At 40.1% G+C, this 23,770-nt stretch overlaps 1 protein-coding gene across 1 annotated transcript in view; it reads right to left on the bottom strand.

The window, feature by feature from the left end:
* The window catches only part of LOC124113747 (pikachurin-like), a 151,858-nt gene that overhangs the window by 54,908 nt on the left and 73,180 nt on the right, over positions 1–23,770 (bottom strand). Inside the window, exon 3 of the mRNA XM_046474258.2 lies at positions 463–999. Within this exon, the coding sequence (XP_046330214.1) occupies positions 463–999 (537 nt within the window). The remainder of the gene's footprint in view (positions 1–462; positions 1,000–23,770) is intronic.

The raw sequence follows: 23,770 nt of genomic DNA, 5'->3' as shown, positions 1-23,770 counted from the left end.
AGTTTTACAACCATCTTCTATCATCCCCTCACTAACAGGACCAGCATAGGTTACTGGGGACCTCTTCAAACCGAGATCCCGACAAATATGAGAGTGAGTTGGGTATAACGCCGCTTTAAATAGTCTTTCAGTTTTATCATGGTATTTCAGCTTGATGTGGGAGGAAAGTCCGAAGTGATGCAGGTCTCAGACGTTTACCACTTCGGTGAAATCCACCAGCATTGGTATGGTGCTAGCGAACCTAGAAACAATCAGGGAAAAACAGAGATTTGGACCCATGATCATGGTGTGACAAAGGGCCACAACTCTGCACAGCCATTTGCGACACATCATATGACTGGGTCACCTGTACTCCAACAAATATGAGAAGATGCTAGCACAACAGGTATCAACGACAGTAAACTTTCTCTAACAGAAACAGACTAATCACAGCTCAAAATAGACGGATGGTTAAAAACTTACCTTTTTCACATCGGCTGCCAGCCGTTCCAATTGGACAGTTGCATCTTGGGATATTAGCATCAACGACACAAGTTCCATTATTCTGGCACACCATCCCATCACATGTGACAGTCTTCGAAGGTCGTAGCTTGAACTTGCCCTTCCCTTCCGTCCACTCCGGACTCATCAAGTCATTCTGAGAGTGCTCTCCCCCTTCCCGGATATGGAAGTCGGAGATAGGGTCAGGGATGTCTTTGCGTAGGTCATACGTTTTAATTGAAATTTCAGGATTTTCTGGCAGGAGGCCAACACGATCAACTTTGTCCAAAATTTTGGTTTTCCTATGACTAGAGTCTGTTGATAGCAGACTACCCTTGTCTTGGGAGAGATTGGATTCTTCCTGAGATTGTTTTTCATTGCCTGGCAATACTTCATTGGCAATGTTATAATTTGAATGTGAAGGTGAGGCATCCCTCGATTTGTCTAAGTCACCTCTGACCTCTGACCCCAAGTCATGTTGGTCATGCTCCAATTGTTGCCGCACATAGGCTTGGTCAACTGAAAACATAAAAAAATAGGCCCCTTAAAATAAAGCTTACTGAAATTGAACTTTTATTATTCATCATGATGTTCATTTTTTAATACATGTTTTATGATGGAATGGACCTATGTGAAACAAATGTTGATATGGCAAGACATTCATCAGTTGGGCTACTGAGTTAGATTCACAGGAATATGAACAGGAAGTTTGATATCCTCAATCATCATTCAAGATGATTCCCTTGCATATATGTGTGTTGCCTCTGGATGTATCCTTAACACAAGTCCACCTATTAACAAGCAACCACCAAGTCCCTCACAGAAGTCCACCTATTGGCTATCAACCCCGATGTCCCTCACAGATGTCCTCCTATTGATAATCATCCCTGACATTTCTCACAGAAGTCCACCTATTTACAATCAACACACACGTCCCTCATGGACGTCCTCCCATTGATAATCATCCCTGCCATTGCTCACAAAAGTCCACCTATTAACAATCAACCCTCATGTCCCTCACAGAAGTCCACCTATTGACTATCAACCCCTATGTCCCTCATGGACGTCCTCCCATTGATAATCATCCCTGACATTTCTAACAGAAGTCCACCTATTGGCTATCAACCCCCATGTCCCTCACAGAAGTCCACCTATTGACTATCAACCCCCATGTCTCTCACAGAAGTCCACCTATTGACTTTCAACCCCCATGTCTCTCACAGAAGTCCACCTATTGACTATCAACCCCCATGTCCCTCACAGAAGTCCACCTATTGGCAATCAACCCTCATGTCCCTCATGGACGTCCTCCCATTGATAATCATCCCTGACATTGCTCACAGAAGTCCACCTATTTACAATCAACCCCCATGTCCCTCACAGAAGTCCACCTATTGGCAATCAACCCTCATGTCCCTCATGGACGTCCTCCCGTTGATAATCATCTGTGACATTCCTCAAAGAAGTCCACCTATTAACAATCAACTCTCATGTCCCTCACAGAAGTCCACCTATTAACAATCAACTCTCATGTTCCGCACAGAAGTCCACCTATTCACAATCAACTCTCATGTTCCGCACAGAATTCCACCTATTGGCAATCAACCCCCATGTCTCTCACAGAAGTCCACCTATTGACTTTCAACCCCCATGTCTCTCACAGAAGTCCACCTATTGACTATCAACCCCCATGTCCCTCACAGAAGTCCACCTATTGGCAATCAACCCTCATGTCCCTCATGGACGTCCTCCCATTGATAATCATCCCTGACATTGCTTACAGAAGTCCACCTATTAACAATCAACTCTCACGTCCCTCACAGATGTCCTCCTATTAACAATCAACTCTCATGTTCCGCACAGAAGTCCACCTATTGACTATCAACCCCCATATGTCTCTCACAGAAGTCCACCTATTAACAATCAACTCTCATGTCCCTCACAGAAGTCCACTTATTGGCTATCAACCCCCATGTCTCTCAAAGAAGTCCACTTATTGGCAATCAACTCTCATGTCCCTCACAGAAGTCCACCTATTGACTATTAACCCCCACGTCTCTCACAGAAGTCCACCTATTGACTATCAACCCCCATGTCTCTCACAGAAGTCCACCTATTAACAATCAACTCTCATGTCCCTCACAGAAGTCCACCTATTAACAATCAACTCTCCTGTTCTTCACAGAAGTCCACCTATTGGCAATCAACCCCCATATGTCTCTCACAGAAGTCCACCTATTGACTATCAACCCCCATGTCTCTCACAGATGTCCTCCTATTGATAATCATCCCTGACATTGCTCACAGAAGTCCACTTATTGGCAATCAACACACACGTCCCTCATGGACGTCCTCCCATTGATAATCATCCCTGACATTGCTCACAGAAGTCCACCTATTAACAATCAACCCTCATGTCCCTCACAGATGTCCTCCTATTGATAATCATCCCTGACATTTCTCACAGAAGTCCACCTATTAACAATCAACACACACGTCCCTCATGGACGTCCTCCCATTGATAATCATCCCTGACATTGCTCACAGAAGTCCACCTATTAACAATCAACTCTCATGTCCCTCACAGAAGTCCACCTATTGACTATCAACCCCCATATGTCTCTCACTGAAGTCCACCTATAGGCAATCAACCCCCTTATATCTCTCACAGAAGTCCACCTATTAACAATCAACTCTCATATGTCTCTCACAGAAGTCCACCTATAGGCAATCAACCCCCTTATATCTCTCACAGAAGTCCACCTATTAACAATCAACTCTCCTGTTCCTCACAGAAGTCCACCTATTGGCTATCAACCCCCATGTCTCTCAAAGAAGTCCACTTATTAGCAATCAACCCTCACGTCCCTCACAGACGTCCTCCCGTTGATAATCATCCCTGACTTTTCTCACAGAAGTCCACCTCCTGGCAATCAACACACATCCCCAAGGTAAGTGCAAGAAGTGGTAATTAACCCTCATGTTCCAAAATTAAGTAAAAATATTGACAATCTTTCTAATGGGCCAAGAATCTAATTAGAAATTAGTGATGCCATAGAAGTGAAATATTTTGCACATTTGCAGTATAAGGTACAAAAGAAACATGTTGTACAATGAAAATATCTTCTAAAACAGTGGCTAATATAATCCAGCAAAACTATTACACTCGCAGTTTTGATTACCACTTCAGGGTAATCTACTGGACAACTTATTGAGCATTTTCTCCTGCGAGTGAATCTTTCATTAGATGTCTTTCAAGCTCACATTACGATTCTTTGTGATAAGGACTTCCAGCTATGGCCGCAATCAGTATTACAAGTACCCAACCCTTGGTAGGAATGATTCCTTTCTGAAATAAGCCTAAGTTGAAACAAGCACTTTCTACCACGCACAGAGCAGTGACCCAAACACTGCAGCTCAAATTTCCATCATGGACACCCACAAAGACCTAGTTTCACCGTTATGGCAAAATGTTCATTAACTGTCCCTACTGACGTAGTTCTTTAGTCCATCTTAAAAAGCAATCACAGCGCCATATAACTGTGTAAGCTTGGCAGAGCTCACTCCCAGTAATGTAATAACATCATCAACTTGGTCAAGAGAATATTACCCCAGAGAAAGATGAGATTGGCCTCTGAAGGAAGTACCTGTCTTGATGGGGACTTGGTGGCCATAAAAATACAAGTCATAAACTGCTCAGTTTTGCCCCTTGGCTATAGGCTGTCCTACTGATGTAATTTCAGTGTTATGCATTCATGAACATCCTCATGAATTATTTCTCTTTTACTGTTCTTGTAGGACATGTCAGGCTGTCAGCTTTTTAAAAAGTGCAAATTGACGAAAAGTGTACCATCTTACAGCTCAAACATGGATTTTATCATCACAAACACTAATTATTCACACAAATGAAACCTAAAACTGTTACTCTGATTACATTGATGATAAAATCAAGGCACCAATAAGAGTGAGTGAGTGAGTGAGTATGGTTTTGTGCCGCTTTTAGCAATATTCAGGCAATATCACGGAGGAGGAAACCAGAAACGGGCTTCCCACATTGTACCAATGTCGGGAACCTAACCCGGATCTTTGGCGTGACGAGCGAACGCTTTAACCACCAGGCTACCCGACCGCCCCGCACCTATATGATGATGTTTAATTTACTATGGATTTAATGGAAACTGTCACATAAATATCTTTAGAGCCATATCCAATAAATTTGTATCATATATCAGGAATGCGTGACTATCATGGACATTCGGACACACTCGTGCAAAAACATTTCTGATAGTATCCAAGATTATTGACACCAGTCAATATTTTCTTACTTTTATATATGCAGTCCCTTGCTAGCCTGACTTGTCGATTCCTGAGTTATTTTCCGTCACTGTAAATTTAGTGAGTGATCGATTGAGTTGGGTTTTACGCTGCTTTGAACAGTATTCCAGTTATATCACGGCATGTCAGCTTATTGTGGGAGAAAAAGGCCAAAGTGATGCAGGTCTCAGATGTTTACCACTGTGGTGAAACCCACGAGTACGGGGAGGGTAGGGCGAACAGGGATTCAAACCCTAATTCACACATTCCAAGCATGCCTAAGGGATGCAACTCTGCACAGCAAATAGTGGTGCCTTAGACAACTGTAATACCCATGTCCCCCACTGCATATTTAAGTTTGTATAGGACAAATGATAACTAAGAACAGGAACTTTAAAACATTGCATCTACATATGTCATAACTTCTCTGAAGGTTCTTCAAGACTAAACGGTTAAATTATAACCCTTCAGAAATTTGAATTTCTGCTCTGAAATCATTGTAACCGTTTGCCCATTACTGCAACAAAATTGAAGTTTTTCCTGCTTCACTCCTTAACTCGTCATTAAAATGCCATTCAAGTCTCCTATAATTCTTGAGAAGAGGAATTAATTGATCGATCAGTGAGGTGCCCCGAGCCCGACCCAGCTAATCAGTGAGTGAAACTCTCTGGCAGCAATTAACCGCATGAGTAATGACAATTGTTAACTTTTCTCTGTGAAGTAACAGGCAGTCACCAGCCATGTGTGGGAAATGTCTTTTTATTGGATTCTGAGATAAAATCCAAATTATTTTTTGGGGTGAAATTTTTTCATATTTTTATTTGAAGTTCTTGTGCCCAAAAGTTTTTTTCAAGTAACTGAAATTTAGAACTTGGAGAAACAAATTCAACAAATTAGATCTTTATCACATTAACATTTTAAAAATAAAAAACTTTTTTATTCAATAATTTTGTTTTTTATTCAAATATTTGCTTGATTATATTAATAAGCCTGTACTATTGTGAAATTAATGTTTAACTGTCACAGTCAAGATAACATGCATGAGAACCTTGTGTAGGCTCAATCTTTTTTCTTCAACTTGCAATTTTCATTGTATAAAAAGTAGGCCATGATGAGGTCATTGCAAACTTTCTTTCCAAGCTATGATGAAGTTACTTTGAGAAGTGGCTTTGTATTTGCTTGTGCTCATTGGCGATAATGGCAGAATCTCTACAGAATCCCTGACTAACAGTAACATAAAGTTTGTAGATATGATGCCTTTGTCGACAAATGCCTGATTTCCTCAAGCAGTCTGGCAGATGGGTCACATTCCTGAAGACGAGGGCAGGCCGACATCCAATACAACAGCAGCCATATCAAGTCCTGTGGCAGTGGGGTGATCATGTCCGCCACTGTCCCTAAGCTAATTACTGCTACCATCTGCTCCCTCCCGAAGTCCCCACCAGGGGGCACTGTACATTGTCAAGTCACATGGACAAACAAAGCCTTAAGATTCCAGCCTGGCAAACAGGACTCTCATTGTTAAAACGTAGTTTTTTTTAATTTTTGTCATCCTCAGCAAACACTGATGATTCAAGATTGATGTTATGTTTATTTCAGCCCTGTACATACTCTTTAATTAAAAGTAAGTTTATATAACTATATATACTAAACAAAATGTACTAATTACAACTTTGACATTTTCAAGATGTGTCCACCAGATGGACATTAGTTCCACATGATGTATTGTGTAATTACGCTGAAGGGGTTGTTGAAATGTACCCCAGTTATTAGGTATACAGAAATGTACCCCAGCCAAAATCAAAATACAGAAACGTACCTGATACCATAAACGGCGGACGAGTCCATATTCCCCAACCCGAAACCGAAACCGGTTCATGTTGTAGTTCTGGTTCGCCTGATTACGAGTGCATGTGTGCATCGCGGAATATTAGATTAATGTACATACGTCACTGTGTATGATCGTTTCCTATATGATACCCTGGAATGCAGCTCCAACAGTTCCTCCTGACGAACGCATACTGCCATGATGAATTTAACCATGTTTTGGCACACAGTTAGTGACGAATACCTAATGAACCAGTTACCTACGTGTATTGTGCCCTGTGGCCCTGCGGCAGAATGGACTCATCGTTTCTGTGGTTTGATTTTTGCTAGGGTACATTTTTGTTTACAGAACGTACCTGGGATACATTTCTGTAGTACCTGTGCCGACACCGACCCCTTCAGCTGTAATTACTAGAGGTGTGTACCACTGACTGTTGATTACTAAATAAGCACTATAGCTAGGAGAGTAAATGATGAGGTGAAATGGGCTTAACATAGCGTTCAAGATAATTTCACTTCTTAATACCAAAGAGAATTACAGGAAGCTGGACTTGGAACAGAAGGCCCAGAAGATCCTCACTAATGAGCGTCATCAAATCTCACAGGTTTGTGGCGTGCATGTCCATGTCTTCTTGTTTTATAGTGCTACCCCACTTAGATACCATGCTGCAGTTTAACATGTATACGACACTCAGACACCTTATAATGACTCCGAGCCGACCAGTCCTTGTTTTATCCCCTTAATGCCAAGCACCAGGCAGGGTAACAACAAGTACATTTTTTAACATCTTTTGGTATGACGCAGCCGGGGGAGTGAACAAATGAGTGAGATTGGGTTAACGTGGCTTTGAACAATGAAGAAATTTCATAGGGCTGCAGGTTGTAGATGTTTTACCCATTAGTGACTGACCAATGATCCTAAGTGGTGCAAATCTGGGATTTGAACCCTTGACCAGTGGAAGAGCAGGGATATAGTGCTGACTGACCAAGGATCTAAATTGGCGAGAATCTGGGATTTGAACCCTTGACCAGTGGAACAACAGGGATATAGTGCTGACTGACCAAGGATCTAAACTGGCGAGAATCTGGGATTTGAACCCTTGACCAGTTGAACAATAGGGGTATAGTGCTGACTGACCAAGGATCTAAATTGGCAAGAATCCGGGATTTGAACCCTTGACCAGTGGAATCTAACCTGTCCGAGGGAGTGATGTGGTGAGGGAGTGATGTGATGCCGAAGACCACTCATTCACTACAGCTCCAGGAGTATCTAGGCCATCACACTGTGGGGCATGGACAGCTGGACAGTGAATGTATCTTCACTGACCTGGAATCATCATTAGTCTGACCATACAGCAGAGAAATGATCCAAGGAGTATTGACCCTTCTTACCAAGAATACACATATTTATTCCCCTCATCCTTTTAGCTCATTGGCCTAAATACATTTGTATTAATGATGTTTACCCACTGAGCTTAAATAAAAGAATCAATATCAAGTGATCCACCCTAGCAGATGTTCAAAAACATGTAGAATGTGACCATATGACATGGATAATCTGGACGTTTTTAGACTGTAAGAAACTTCCATAATTACAAGACACACCGGCCTCCTCAATTCAAATGTATTCCATGTTGTTTTGGTGTCTAAGTGGCACATAGATGTTTTATCATACCTTTGAATTTGAAAATAGTTGATTTATCAAAACTGAATGAAAAAGAAGTCCTGATACATATTTAAGCTTAAACACATGCATTCTCAGTAGAACCATCCATTATTCACCAATTGTGACTGGATCCCCACTTGAAGCTATGTTCTACAAGACCAAAGTAAACAAGGACCAGTACAAGACCCGAGTATGCTCAGACCTATTTTACAATAGAACCTGTTCCAGGTAGAAAAGCACAAGAGTTACCAAAGATCTCATTTATTGGTACTTGGAAGTGAGATCAAATATCATGGCAGCCTTGCTATTTTCTAAATGAAGCCTAATCACGATACCCTGATTCATCCTTTAATACATCTCTCTCATTATGTCTGCTGCTGATGAGGCCTCCGTCTCGGACATCAATGAGAGGCTTGACAGCATCACCACAACCGTCTCACAGCAGTCAGGGTAATCCTCAGCTGGTAATGCGAACACTACAGCATCCTCATCACACATATCTGCTACAGTCACCTATGCAACAAACCGTGCTGGCCATGCCCTTTGATGCCAACTCCTATTTATTGACAAGAACTTGCAGCTAGGGTTTATATCACCTACACACAAAACTTGAATGCATAAACCTCTGTTCCATAAACTAAAGCCTAGTTAACATGAACATATCAGAGAAGTATTAGCATCACTGACTTGGCAAAGATCGATAGATATCTTGTGTATCTACGTATCGATGAAGCTTAGTTGTTAACAAAAAATACAAAGATTAAACGTTTAAACCATTTGAAACTTTGGAGAAATTTTGCAAATGCTGTACATAATTACTGCATCATATACTTGTTTGGACCACATTCGCATGAGATTGAAGATTAATCTTAGCAAATGTTGTCATCTTATTTAAACAGATTTCAGTCAACAGAAAGGGATGAATGCTGGTAATTTTTATGTTTATTTTTTTAAAAAAAAAACCACAAAAATCTAACATGACCAACATGTAAGTTATCTCCCAACTAAGAAGAAATTCTTTGAAAGTCTTCAGAAACCTCTTTTCTTTGAAAATGAAAAAAAACTTTCCTGGATCTAGTTCCATTAAAATCTCCTAACTCAAGACTTAAACAAACATTTGATGCTTTGATACAGTTATTTCACTCGATCCCATCCAGTCTAGAAAGCTAATGGCTCATCATGAGCTCCCAAACATACACAAACTGCCATGCTGCTGATGCTGGTGGCTGTGTCTCTCACACAAGAAATGGGTTTCACTCACGGTATGTTGGAATTGAACCGGGGTCTTTGGTGTGATGGGTGAACAACACCCCACCACCCCTGGATGAATCAAACGCTATTGTTGTTATTACTTAACCACGGTAAACTAGGTAAGGGGGTAAAGGATGGCCCATTCGTCTTTACTGAAAGACCATGGTATGCTGTTCAAGGCAGTGTTGATCCAGCTCACCCATTCAGTCTGGGGCAGGGAGAAAGCCCTAGAATCTCTCATGGGTCAAAGTTGTTGAGTGCAGTCACCCATCCACCTATTTCTTCAGGAGTTTGTTTGTTCATTCGTGAATGAGTTCATTTGTGAGTTCATTTGTGCGTGAGTGAGTGAGTTCATTTTTGAGTTCATTTGTGAGTTTGTGAGTGAGTGAGTGAGTGAGTGAGTGAGTGAGTGAGTGAGTGTTTTGCATAAAAGCATAATGCTGGAGTATAATCATGCAGATCTTAGACATTTAAATGATGATAATCGGGGTAAGTCTGACATTCAAAACATGTTTTCCAGACTTGATTCATTGATTTATTGATTTATTTTGGTTTTATGCCACTTTGAACAGTATTTCAGTGATACCACACTTGATATAGGAAGTGATGCAGATCTTAGACATTTGGTGAGACCCATTATCATGAGTGTGGTGCTGACAGATCAAGATACTACTAAGGCAAATCCAGGAGTCCAACCCACGATCATTCGGGAACCCACCCTGCACAGTGAATTGCAGTGACTTCGATGACTAGACCACCCATTCCCCCAAAGCAGGACTGTTGCTTAACATCACCTTAATTGTTGTGTCCACAGGACCAAAGGCCAACACTTTGAGTTGACATGGTTTCACTGTACCAAGTATCCCCCCAATATGTTTCTAAGGCGATTAATTTTGTTATAGTTGGTATACAGAATTTTGTTTTGTTCTTACATTGTCATGGTTGAAAACAAATATGAAAAAAATCACAACTGCACTCTCAAACCACATGAATGACGCCATTTTACCACCTACATGTCAAACAGATATGTCATATCAATGGGCCATAACTCTTATCCATTTACAATGCTTCAAACTACGCTATAAACACTTTGCTATGTAATTCGCATTTCGAAATGAATCCTCTTTTGAACACAAACTAGTTTGAGTGATATAAGTTACTTATTTTGTTATTTCTATTTTCATGCCATTAGAGTCGGCAGTATTAAAAAAAAAAATGTATCAAAAAAATAATAATTAAATTTGCATTTTGCTATTTTTAATATTAATTTGAATCTTGTAACATTAAACTTGTGTTTATCTTCCACAGAGTTGCTGGTTTAAACCAAAGGACCTTCTCATTTTTGTAAGGGAATACAGCATTCAAATATCAAATGATATTTAGAATTTTTGTTTTTGTTTTGTAGTGAAAGTCACAATCAGCAATTTTCCAGTATATGATGAGAACCTGTACACAATCAAGTCATAACCAGGGACTACAGTGATTGATATTATGAACAACCATTCATGTCATCAGGTATCACTACAACAGAGAAAACAGCTGTCAAAATCTTCAGTTTCAATTGCAACCATAATCTATCACTTTCTGACCATGTAATAATACCTGCAAATTCTTTTTTCTAAATTACTAATAAAAGAGACTAAAATACACATGATAGTTCATTACTGTGGAAACTGGAGCTGGATATTTGCTGTTCTCCATGTAATTGACTGAAACCATGTCAAATTTCATCATAGGAATGACTGATTAATTTTCCTACCAAGATTATTGCTACAGAAATACCCAGCCGGCTCAATTTCAACTTTCTCATACTCTTACTGTAAATCAAATACCACAATCAGTTTGGTTGAAGACCGTTTTCTAATGGGGTTCAAAGCCAAGAACTGTTGTGGACTTTCCACTGGATATGAATACTGTTCTTGATAAGTATCTTCACAAGCATGTCCAAATATTTCTTATATTCATTACCATATGGGGCATGCCCCACAAAGTGATCTTAGAGCTAAGGTGATTGTAACTCCCATATATCAACAAACACATAGGATTATGATCGTCATCGAACTAAGATAACTTTCACAACAGAGGCTTTGTTCTTCTTTGATGAATACTTTGGGGATTTGACATGACCAGAAAACAATATCAACTCTTAAAGGGATGATACCTTAAACTCTCCTTCTTTAGGTCAATTCTTAACACAGTAAACATTTCATCCCACTGTAAATCTTTTATTGTAAAGCAAATTAGAGCATACAGACTCAATCGTTATTGCTGTTGGTACCTATATATTAATTACAGTCAATTGCCCCAAAATGACAGGTACAGTAGAACACGGATATAACGAACTACTAGGGACCAGAGAAATCAGTTCGTTATATCCGTTGTTCGTTATACACGTTTTCGCTCGGAAACGTCCGCCATCTTGGATAAGACAAAACACAATACACACGTAACTGCAGCATTGATTTGTATTAGCAGTGATCATTCAACTGATATCAATTTACAACATTCATTTAATAACATTAAATTCATAACATTTTCTGAAGATTGTTATCAAATACATGTACAAAATTTAAACATATTTATAATTTTTCGATTTACATACGAGATGTGTAGTCTGTGATTTTACTTTGGCCTCGTTTCGCTGACTGCATTCTTGAAACGGCATCGTTCAGATCCGCCAAACTGTCAAAAACTGTTTGTTTTACAGACAAGATTACATGTACAGGTAAGATTAACACAATGCAAATTTAACAAGGTTGATCCGTCACCACTGATTGTATTGATTCGCCGCCATTGTTTTGATTCGCCGCTGATTGCATACAGCCAATTGTCAGTGACACTTGACACTGAGTGAGATTTCTCAGTTCGCTATACACGTCGCTAATAAGTGATAAATGGGCTTGTCGGTGATCAGGTATCAGTTCGCTGTATCCGTTAGTTCGCTATAGAGAGTTCGTTATGTACGTAAATTTTATATGATATTATATAGGAGATAAATCGGGGATTTTTTAACAGTTCGTTGTATCCGTTTGTTCGCTATATCCGTGTTCGTTATATCCGTGTTCTACTGTACATGTTGAAAAAGTTTCACAACTGTGTCTTCTCATCAACTTGATAAGACTAACTTTCTTCTAAGTGCTTAGTTCACCTAAGATCAAGCACTAAAGCATTTTTTTTTTTAGAATCATCACTATACTTTCATCATATTCCCAATATTCACTACCATAATTAGATTTACATCAAAGTGAGTTTAAGCATGTAAGTTTGGTTCCATGGAAGAAGCAAGCATGTCTAACACAACTGATACTTCTGAAGATTCCTATCCTGCCACCATGCCTGCAATAAGAGCTTTCATGACATGGAAACCTTGTCCAGTCCGAGCTCTGATCCACAGCCATAATACACACACAGCATGATATGGAAGCCGAATGGATGCAGGACTAACATACCCAAGCTGTCAAGTCATTTCCACAAGCGCCATCAGCTCTCATCTGATGCTGCTCTCAGCACTTATATGATGAAGTTATTTATCACATGTCTCCCTGAACAGTATTTCAGTTATATCACGCATGTCAGGATGGGGAGAAATTCCTTAACTGATGCAGGTCATTGACTTTGGTGGAAAATGGGTCCAGGGTATAATGATGATAGAATGGAGATATAGTACCCTGGATAAAATTATTGTTTTGTTTGTTTGTTGTTTAACGCCACACTCAGCAATATTCCAGCTATATGATGGCGGTCTGTAAATAATCAAGTCTGGACCAGACAATCCAGTGATTGACATCATGAGCATCGATCCACACAGATGGGATACGATGACATGCATCAACCAAGTCAGCGAGCCTGACCACCCGATCCCATTAGTCGCCTCTTACGGCAAGCATGGTCACCTTTTACGGCAAGCATGGGTTGCTGCAGACGTATTCTACCCCAGATCTTCACGGGTCAGATAAAATGAAGACGCATTAAATGGAGATTGAATGGCCATTCAGTTATCAATATTTAAGATTTCAAATCTGTAAATAATCATATCTAGACCAGACAATCCAACTACAGGTGCACCTACTCCATGGACAATGATCCATGCCATCTGTGCACGATGACATGCAAACAACCCAGTCACTGGGCCTGACCACAGAAATCATTAAATCACGTCTTACGACCACCCGTGGTTGATGAGGACCTAATAACTAGCATGAGCTGTCTGGTTGCAGAACACCCCTCTCCGCTGTAACCTAGCAGTATCTGCCACTGCTACCCCAGTGTGTGAGGGGTGGGCTGATTACTGGCCGGTCACCATGATCTAGCTGTGATAATGCTGAGCACAGTGTTAATCATAATCCATTCCCCAGCCCAGTCTTGTGGGCACAGCCAGGTACTGGGAATCGTCCCTGGAAGTACTGGGGTAAAAGATAAATACATGTCTAATAAGTGAGTGATACTAATAGGACATCAACCTTGTGTTACTGCTTGTCTCATGGGCAAGGGGGAGGCACAGACGGCCCTGTCATCAAAAGCGCTGCAATCTGTTTTCCAGTTACATCCCTAGGGGACAACTGAAACCTATGATCATGGGTTCGAATCCCCCTTTGCCAGATCATGTTTCTTGGCTTTTCAGCACCATACCAATGCTCATGGGTTTCACCAAAGTGGTAAAGATCTCAGACTTTCATCACTTCAGGCTTTCCTCACACATTAAACACACCATACTAAAACTGGAATACTGTTCTCACTCACTCACTCACTCATGGACCGAGCAGGCACAAAACAAGGCACCAGAGCAGCAATTTACTGTTTTAAACTATCATATTTCAATGACAGAACAAAAATCATTACAAACTTCTTATCCTTTTCTATTCTTTTCTTCTCTTTATTTTACACTTTTTATACAGTTCCACCTGAGTCAAACTACAATTGGTCCTTTAGTTAATGAAGTACTGTTTGTCAAGTTCACTGAATTTTAAAAATCCAATTTAAATTTTATAAAAACTGATTGAAAAGTAAACATATTTTTTCACTTTGATAAAACGTTCGAGAAGGCAAATCTGTGATCCAAGTACAGCAAGTTGACCTTGAGAAGGACCTCCTGGCTTTGTCAAGAACTAGAACACTGTTAAGACAACACTTCTCCCAACACATCTCATTGGAGGATCCATTTCATGCAACTGAGTTCCAGACAGAATAGATAACCTCTGAAAGTTAAGCGTCTTCTGAGCAATTAGTCTAATTTTGTGAGAAGACAAAATGATAGTTCCTTCTGCTTGAATAAATTATAAGCTTAACAAAGCATGATTTAGTATCAAGCCAAGATAGTAATAGCTGCCAGTGTTATTCAGCCATGACGAACGCACCAGACACCATCCACATATCAAGACACAGATAGTAAAAGCTGCCAGTGTTATTCAGCCATGGCGAATGCACCAGACAACTTCCAAAAATATCAAGATGCTGTTCCTTTGAACAATCAATAACATATCCAAACACAAAATCACAATGACTTTGAACATTCAACAATACCAAGACACAATGTAACAATAAATTTGATTTGTTCATTTTACTGTCTGACAGCAGCCTGTGAATATTCTAATCTGAACCCAACAATCCAATGATTGATACTGAGAGCAATGATCCATGTCGTCGGTGTAAGATGGTCCTCAATCAATCAAGTCACCTCACCTGACTGTGCCATTGTACAAAGCGATCTTAGCGCTAAGGTGATCGTAACTCCCATACCTTAACCACGATATGGCTGAAATATTGCCGATGTGACTTAAAATTTAACTAACTTAACCCATACCTTAACACAGACTTACGACAGTCGTAGCGCTAAGGTTGTTTTGTACAATGGGACCCTGATCATTAAGTCACCTCGTCTGCAAATAGGTAGCTGGGGACCTATTCTAACCCCAAAGTTTACAAAGAATTTGAACAATTGATAATTAAGAATCATTGTCTGTCCATAATGACACCAACACACAGACATACAGCTGTGTCATTATGTATAACAACATTATTTGAAAAGTGTACAAGTTTGAGTGACTAGTCTTTACACATCAATAATAATTTACACTACAGACACAAGACAGGAGCCATACTTTACACAGCTTAGATGCTGTATTCTGCAGCTTGCTGGACGATACGTCCATCTTGTGATGCCCCTAATTATGTTCATTAGATCTAAAACAATGTCTACATTTCCCATCAGTGGTAGCTCTCAGACACCCTACCCTCCAATACAAATAGATTCTGTCACACGATCCCACCTTAACTGGGTTACCCCAGCTAGAACCATACAGCAGCAATGAAATATGTAGTCATCAGACACCATACAAATTTCTTTTTCACAAATTATTGTAATCACTCAACCCAAGATAAATATATGTGCCAGATCACGGCCATGTTGTCAGACTTGCAATCAACGTTTGAAAGGGCGTCAATCTTCAGAAGAGTGGCGCCACGCAAAAATAAATTTCCACTGTCTGTTTGCAATTCTCTCTGGTATCAAGAACAAATAATCAAGGGTCATTCACACAAGTTGTGGGCAGTGTGTAGAAGCATTTGATTCATTCTTACCCTCCGGATAGCACAGCCACTTTGATGGATTGACAATACCATTACAAGTAACCACTCTTATAAACCTACTGCCACTCTTGCCAATTGTACTGTAGGTATCTTCCCATCTCATAGTAACCTTGTGAGAGGTGCTACTTTCAAATGAGACCTGCTTTGAGGTTTTACATGAAATTTGTAAGACCTGCTAGGAACTTGAAAGTTGACAGAGGGTGCTTATTAAAAAAAATACCATACAAGACCATGTCAGATATCAAGCAAGAGAAAACAAATTTAGTTCAAACATCAATGAAACTAAAACTTTGAAATTACAAGGCAAGTCAATACCAATTACCAGAAATAGCAATCACGTTGACATGTGAGATATGTAACAAAAACATAACACATTCCTGGTCTATGTATTAAGCTTTGCCATCATTAGAGTTATTTTTTTATGGAACAATTTGACAGGTCACCGTTTGACATTGACGATTATTGAGTGATCTCGAAACAGGAACTAACCTGAAGAGACGGACTGACTTACAATTTTCAAATTTTCAATTTTCAAACAACCAAATGATGGGAATTAAGGTATCAAGGCAACAACTAAGGTTCTTTTAAGGCACCCATAACGTTATTCTGGTCAGTCTTGCTGTATATAACAATGACTTGGTGTGATCTGCCAGGCAGTTCCCACACAATTTTGCCAAAACATAAACAATGTTTATTAAATGTTGAATAATACAACTGCAGCAAAGACATGGATCATTAATACTAAAATATAGACAGACTTTTCACCATTTAATAAATAATACTGCAACTATGGAACAAAATAGCATACAGCAAAACAGATTCGATGACATGTTATTTCAGATGTTTTTGCTTTGGAATTAAAGTCTGTACACAGATGTATTTTCTGTTAAAACTAGGTATTATACATAGGAACATATGGACTGTCATGTATTGGGTTTAGTATTAGTCGATCAGAAAGATTACCTGCAGATTGGTTTAAAACTTGATCCGAGGATGCTATTGGAGCAGGGCGGTTAATATGGCAAATATGGTAACTCATAAATGACATCTTTGTGGAAAAACAATGAAACACGAACTCCACTGAGAATATAAACCTCATCTGTTTCAATACAGATGACACGTTCTATATACAACATACAAACAACCATAACACTCAAAGAACCATATCTTTCCATTTAACAGCCTCCAAATGTTCATGTTGCACAATCAAATGCCTGCCACTGAAACCTGAGTCCTTTCAACATCAGGACCAGCGAGGATGAGTGTGCTTTAGAATGTACAATAATCATATTATCCAGCAATGTAACTTGTTTGTCGGACCCCAAAGACAGGCAGCCTCCTGCTGCTGAAATATTGGAGGGAATTCTTTACACCTTTGGATATTAATAATGCAGGAATAGCCTAAACCAATGACTGCCTGGTTTGGAAACATGTCATGACGATTTAGTATTTATTACAGAACAGGGATAAATGTAATAAAAAGGCATGACACCAGCGCCTGTAAAGAGAATTCTCATTCTCTTGCTCAGGCAATGGGTTTATATTGATGACTTCATAACACTTTGGTCTTTTTATCTTGTTAAAGCTCACTTTTTATGTTACTTGGATCACAGGTCATCATTGTCCAATTTTGAGAGAGTTGGTTTTACTGTTTGCTTATTGAACAGTTCTTATTCAACTAAAGCAACAGATCTAGACCTGTCAGCGCCACGTGTCAACAGTGAAAATGTAGAGAACAGAGAAAAGCAGGGATGGAAATGTATTTTTGGTGTGAAGTGTGCCTTGGGCAGTGCACAAAGTATGTGCCCTATGGAACTTAAGTGTGCCAACAAGAAGTATATCTTTTATCCATCTTCAAATTCGGTGAACATCATTTCACCACAAACCTGTGAAGATCCAAGTTAGAATTGGCCTTCTGCAACCCATGCTTGTCATAAGAGGCAACAAACAGGATCGGGTGGTCTGACTGGCTGACATGGTTAATGCATGTCATCATATACCAATTGTGTGGATTGATGCTCATGATGTCAATCATGTCGCCTTTTACGGCAAGCATGGGCTGCTGAAGACCTATTCTCTACCCTGATTTTTTCTCCACGGTGCTCTAATTCAAGGAACTTCAAACCCGGAAAGGGATATACAAACCTCCATCACCATCTGCCATAATTTATGCATAACAAGCACATCTAATGACCATTCAAAGAACAAGCACTTCTACTTCTCACTGGTCTGCTCTAAGTGATTTCTTCCCCCTTATCTCCAGGAGGTTTTAACTCCAGTTCTGGAGTCTGCTCCAGATGAATACCATTCATTCAACAACAACATGTCAATATCTCCCAATTGATATGCAATGCAATCTGAAGTACCACATTTGCCTCCTAGAATAACTGCTTCAGCATAAGCAACCTTCAACCTTTTTCCCAAGAGATTCTTAACTCTGTCAGAGAACCATTCCAGGACATATTCTTGAAGACAAATCACTTCCTCCATTCTTAATGGCATGAGTTTCCTTCGATGTATTGAGTAAGTACCACTCTCCCCCTCCACTTTGAAACTTGGTCTATCCCCTCCTTAACCCAGTTCATTTCTCAGGAAATCAGGTAATTGGATGACTGAGCATATAAAAACTGTATGGGGGAAAAGTATGTTTTAGTTCCTATGACATTCTGGTTTGTGAGTACACCCTGTTCAAGAGCCATCAAAATTGTTTCATTTTGTTTGTTGCTTAACATTGCATTCAGTAATATACTTTTCAACTTTTCAAAGGGATAATCAACTTTGGATTGTATAAAAAAAATACAATTGACATATGAGAACCAGATTTGTGTATCATTGAAAGAGAAAATATTCCTACCTGAAGTGCAGTATATTCGAGCTTATGTGATGGAGAACTGTAAATAATTGATTCTAGACAAGACATCCCAGTGGCTGACATTATGAGCAACATTCCCCTCCATTAGGGTATGATGACACACACAATCAATAAAGCCAGAAAGCCTGACCACCAGATAGCCTGACCACCAGATAGCCTGACCACCAGATAGCCTGACCACCAGAAAGCCTGACCACCAGATAGCCTGTCCACCAGAAAGCCTGACCACCAGATAGCCTGACCACCAGATAGCCTGACCACCAGAAAGCCTGACCACCAGAAAGCCTGACCACCAGATAGCCTGACCACCAGATAGCCTGACCACCAGAAAGCCTGACCACCAGATAGCCTGACCACCAGATAGCCTGACCACCAGAAAGCCTGACCACCAGAAAGCCTGACCACCAGAAAGCCTGACCACCAGATAGCCTGACCACCAGATAGCCTGACCACCAGAAAGCCTGACCACCAGAAAGCCTGACCACCAGAAAGCCTGACCACCAGATAGCCTGACCACCAGAAAGCCTGACCACCAGAAAGCCTGACCACCAGAAAGCCTGACCACCAGATAGCCTGACCACCAGAAAGCCTGACCACCAGAAAGCCTGACCACCAGAAAGCCTGACCACCAGATAGCCTGACCACCAGAAAGCCTGACCACCAGAAAGCCTGACCACCAGATAGCCTGACCACCAGAAAGCCTGACCACCAGATAGCCTGACCACCAGATAGCCTGACCACCAGAAAGCCTGACCACCAGATAGCCTGACCACCAGATCCATTTGGTTGCCTCTTATGACCAAGATGTGTTGCTGGGGGCCTTTTCTGGCCCGGAATCCCCATGGTTGACCAACAAAACTGAGGCTCGGTTGATACAACGCATGACTGGTTGACAAGGATCTTTAAACTGATGGCTTCAATTGTTGCTCTATCAAATTGTTTGTCTGGTCAGGACTTCACTATTTCGGACAGTAGTGATACACTGTCCGTCACAATGGTGCATATTTACAGTGTTTAACAGCAGAATGTGATACAAATAATTGTCAAGGGGAACATTGTTGAACCTCTTCCAAATGATTCAATAACAGTTAAAATATCTGCTATTGAACCACAGCACAAAATGTATAAAATACGGTAATTTCATGGAACTGTTGCCAAAGTTAGAGAAACCCAGACAAATTTGATTTAGCCATGAACTCCCTCTATCAGTATGTTAACTTACAAAACATAATTTGAGATCCTCATTCGCAAAAAGTTCTCCCTTACTACTTTGATGTTCTGTACAAACCTTGCATGATTTACACCCATATCTCTCGTCCCGTTCTTACTGGTGGGATAAGTGAGTGGAAAAACTAATAGGCAAATCACTTTACACACAAATAGCAAACTAAAGTTCATCATCCATGAAAGTATCCGTACTTACATCAATCACAACTGGTGGTGGTGCTTCTTTTCTACACAACCATGCAGCAAAAACTGGGATATTGTTGGTACTTGCCACGATCAATAATTTCAATGATTCTGAAGATCTTCATGGCAAAAACTACAGACTTCATTTCGTGAAACCAATCCTGACAAAAATCCGACTTTCTGGATTGAGACTGAATCAATGATGCATGATTTGAATGACGCCATATCATTCATAGCCAGTTGCTATAGAAACTAGCTGAAAATTTGCGTGGAGAAAAATAGATGTGAAATACTCTGACCCTGACATTTCAAGGAAACCATTAATTACAAATTCTTTCCCTATTTCAACATTAAAACCTTACCATATTCAGGAGAAGATTTAAAAAAATATTACATCAAAGCTGTGAGTTTTATGAGATTTTACAGTAATTGACAAATTTCTTAAACTTTGGATTCTCTTTCTTTTTTCTTGTTCTTTTGAATAAAATCATGGAACCATATTACCTGCACAGCCAACTTTAACCTGTCTACAAATAGAGCACCTGTCTGGCAAGTATTCATTCCTCCATTAATATCATAACACAACTTCCACTCCATTACTATTGGATCTTTGAAACATTGTGTCCATCATCTTCTCTACTCTGAACCCCACTGTCCACACAGGCAAAATGAAATATCTGATTCCAAAATAAACCAAAAAACCTTAAATCTATACATTTCCTGATAGGTTTACAGCAAAAAATCTATGATAGGCTTTTAGAAGTGTCAAGAACATACAGACATAAAACTAATATGACAACTTCTGTATTACTTTGCAACAACGCTTTTGGGCTAAAATAATCCCCAGCAACCTATGCTGGTTGAGTGAGTGGTTGAGTGAGTGAGTGAGTGAGTGAGTGAGTGAGTGAGTGAGTGAGTTTAACAGTATTCCAGTTATATCGTGGCGTGTCAGCTTAATGTGGGAGGAAAGCCCGAAGTGATGCAGGTCTCAGACGCTTACCACTTGGGTGAAACCCATGAGCACGGGTATGGTGCTGACAAACCTAGAAACATAATTGGGGCGAACCGGGATTCGAACTGACAATCATAGGTTTCTGGTGTTTCTCGCGGCGCCTTAGATACTGGGCCACCCGTGTCCCCTGGTTGTAAGAGGTGAACCAATGGATCAGGTAGCTAGGCTCTGTGACTTAAATGATTGCATGTCATTATACCCGAAGGCTTGAATCGTTGCTCATCATATCAATCACTAGATTGTCTGGTCCAAGTTTGATTATTTACAGGCTACCGTCATAGAGCTAGAATACTGAGGAGTACGGCATTGAACAACAAGCAAACAAAATCACCTGATGAAGGTATACAAGAAGTAGCCTTGAAGTGTCGTTACAAAACAATAAACAAGTTATTCGTCATAAAATTTCATGTCTTTATACCACCAACATCTCTACAGCATCACACACAGTCTTCACTATGAACACCATGAATTCCTAATAATCATATTTCTGTGACTTATTTGTACAGAAATGGAAGACCATTCGTACGTTTCAAGGATCAAATATCGAATGCTCCTTAACAATCTGATGTATTATTTTTTTTAACATGACACAAAATTAATTCACTGTTATTTCATCATAAAATGTAATTCTTGTTTTAAAACAATTTATCAAGATGAACAGACCATCACAGACTACATGAACCCCTATGCCTATGAAACTCCAACACTGGCAACACATGTTCAAATAACAGATTATTCACCAAGAGTAATCCCTCTCAGTAGAACTTGTCACATTAACAATACACTAATCCCTTATATCCAAGCTTTTTTCAAAGTTCAGGTTAAACATCAACTCTGCCTGTAGACTATAATTGACTTAAATACAAGGCATTAACAGACACTGCTTGACCTTGTACTGCATGCAGTTCACTTCACTCTGGGACCCCATGGAATCTCACAAATAGATGCAATTTGAAACCAGTTACCGATACTGAGATCCGTGCATGACTCATCAGTGACAGCTAGAACAATGCTTACTGACTCCACAAAGTGTCCAATCTCTTCCAGAAGGAGAGACATGAAAGTATTGTTCTGTCAATAAAATCAGGAAATGTACACTGAAATACTGTCATACTATCTTTAACGTTCATTCAATATGAAAGTAAATCCAGAATAATGAGGATCTATACAGAGACATTTATTACAACCAGTCACGAGCTGAAGATGGCATTTGTGTTTGCCAACCACATTCCATTTCTCCAGCTGAATGTAACTACATTGAGTTTAGCATATTTATACTACTCAAAAGAAGTTAAGGATCACCGGATTCTTTCATAATGGTAAAGTCAATCTGTCATGACATGAGAGATTAACTTTAGTAATATGAAAGAATCAGGTGATCCTTAACTTCTTTTGAGTAGTATATATCACAGAGACGGATCAAGGTCTCGGGGGGGGGGAGGTGTCAAAGTCACAAAGATACACACATGAGGAACTGACATTGGTTGACAGCAAGATGTCAAAAGAATGGGGGGGAAAGGGGGTATTCATTCCTGCAACAACCCCCACCCCCTGCAACAAACCCTACACCCTTAATCTCATTAAAATAAGATCTCGCTATCGCTGAATAAAGATCTGAAGACATCTCTATACGGGTCACGTCAGAACGACCTTTCATCCGACCAATCAAAGCGGAAGTGACAGTCGAAATGTGTTTTCTTATCATGCAACCTCTAAAACGTTAACACTGTATATTCCGAATGACAGTTACAGCCTGTACGACTGATTCCATCAAATTATTCTCTATCTCTCGCTTCCTTGGGATAAATATATGAACGGAGGAGGCGTTGCACAGTATGTGGGAAGCACTGCCATACAATTTCAACCATATATTAAACATTCCGGAATGTTCGTTTGTTCAGTTTTCAAAATTTTAATCGAGAATTGTGTCAACATATTTTTCAAGCGTAGTCTTAAATGGAACTCACCAGATTGAAATGAGTGCTGTAAACTTAAGAAAGCTGCTTTCTAAGTGGCTAATGTCGACTTCTTGTTAGTCATTTCAGTGGTCGGTCAAAATTCGCGAAAGGTCGTTCTCACATGACCCGTAATGGGATGTCCTCAGATCTTTGTTTAGCGGCAGTGAGAACTTAGATCTGATTTTAATGAGATTGCCCACCCCCTGAAACAAACACCACCCCCTGCAAAAAAAACAACCCCTGCAAGAAACCCCCACCCTCTGCAACGAACACCACCTCCTGCAACAAAGCTACATCTCAGCAATCAACAACCAGTGGTTGTCACCTAGCTGTTGACATTACCCGACTTTGTGGCCTTCTGATCTACCTTCTAACTAGCCATTACACCAAGCATG

Source organism: Haliotis rufescens, unplaced genomic scaffold (assembly GCF_023055435.1).
Source record: "Haliotis rufescens isolate VD_foot unplaced genomic scaffold, xgHalRufe1.0.p SCAF_2, whole genome shotgun sequence".
In the NCBI taxonomy this organism is placed as follows: Eukaryota; Metazoa; Mollusca; class Gastropoda; order Lepetellida; family Haliotidae; genus Haliotis; species Haliotis rufescens.
The sequence above is the reverse complement of the archived record's forward strand: the minus strand, read 5'-3'. Positions and strand labels throughout refer to the sequence as shown.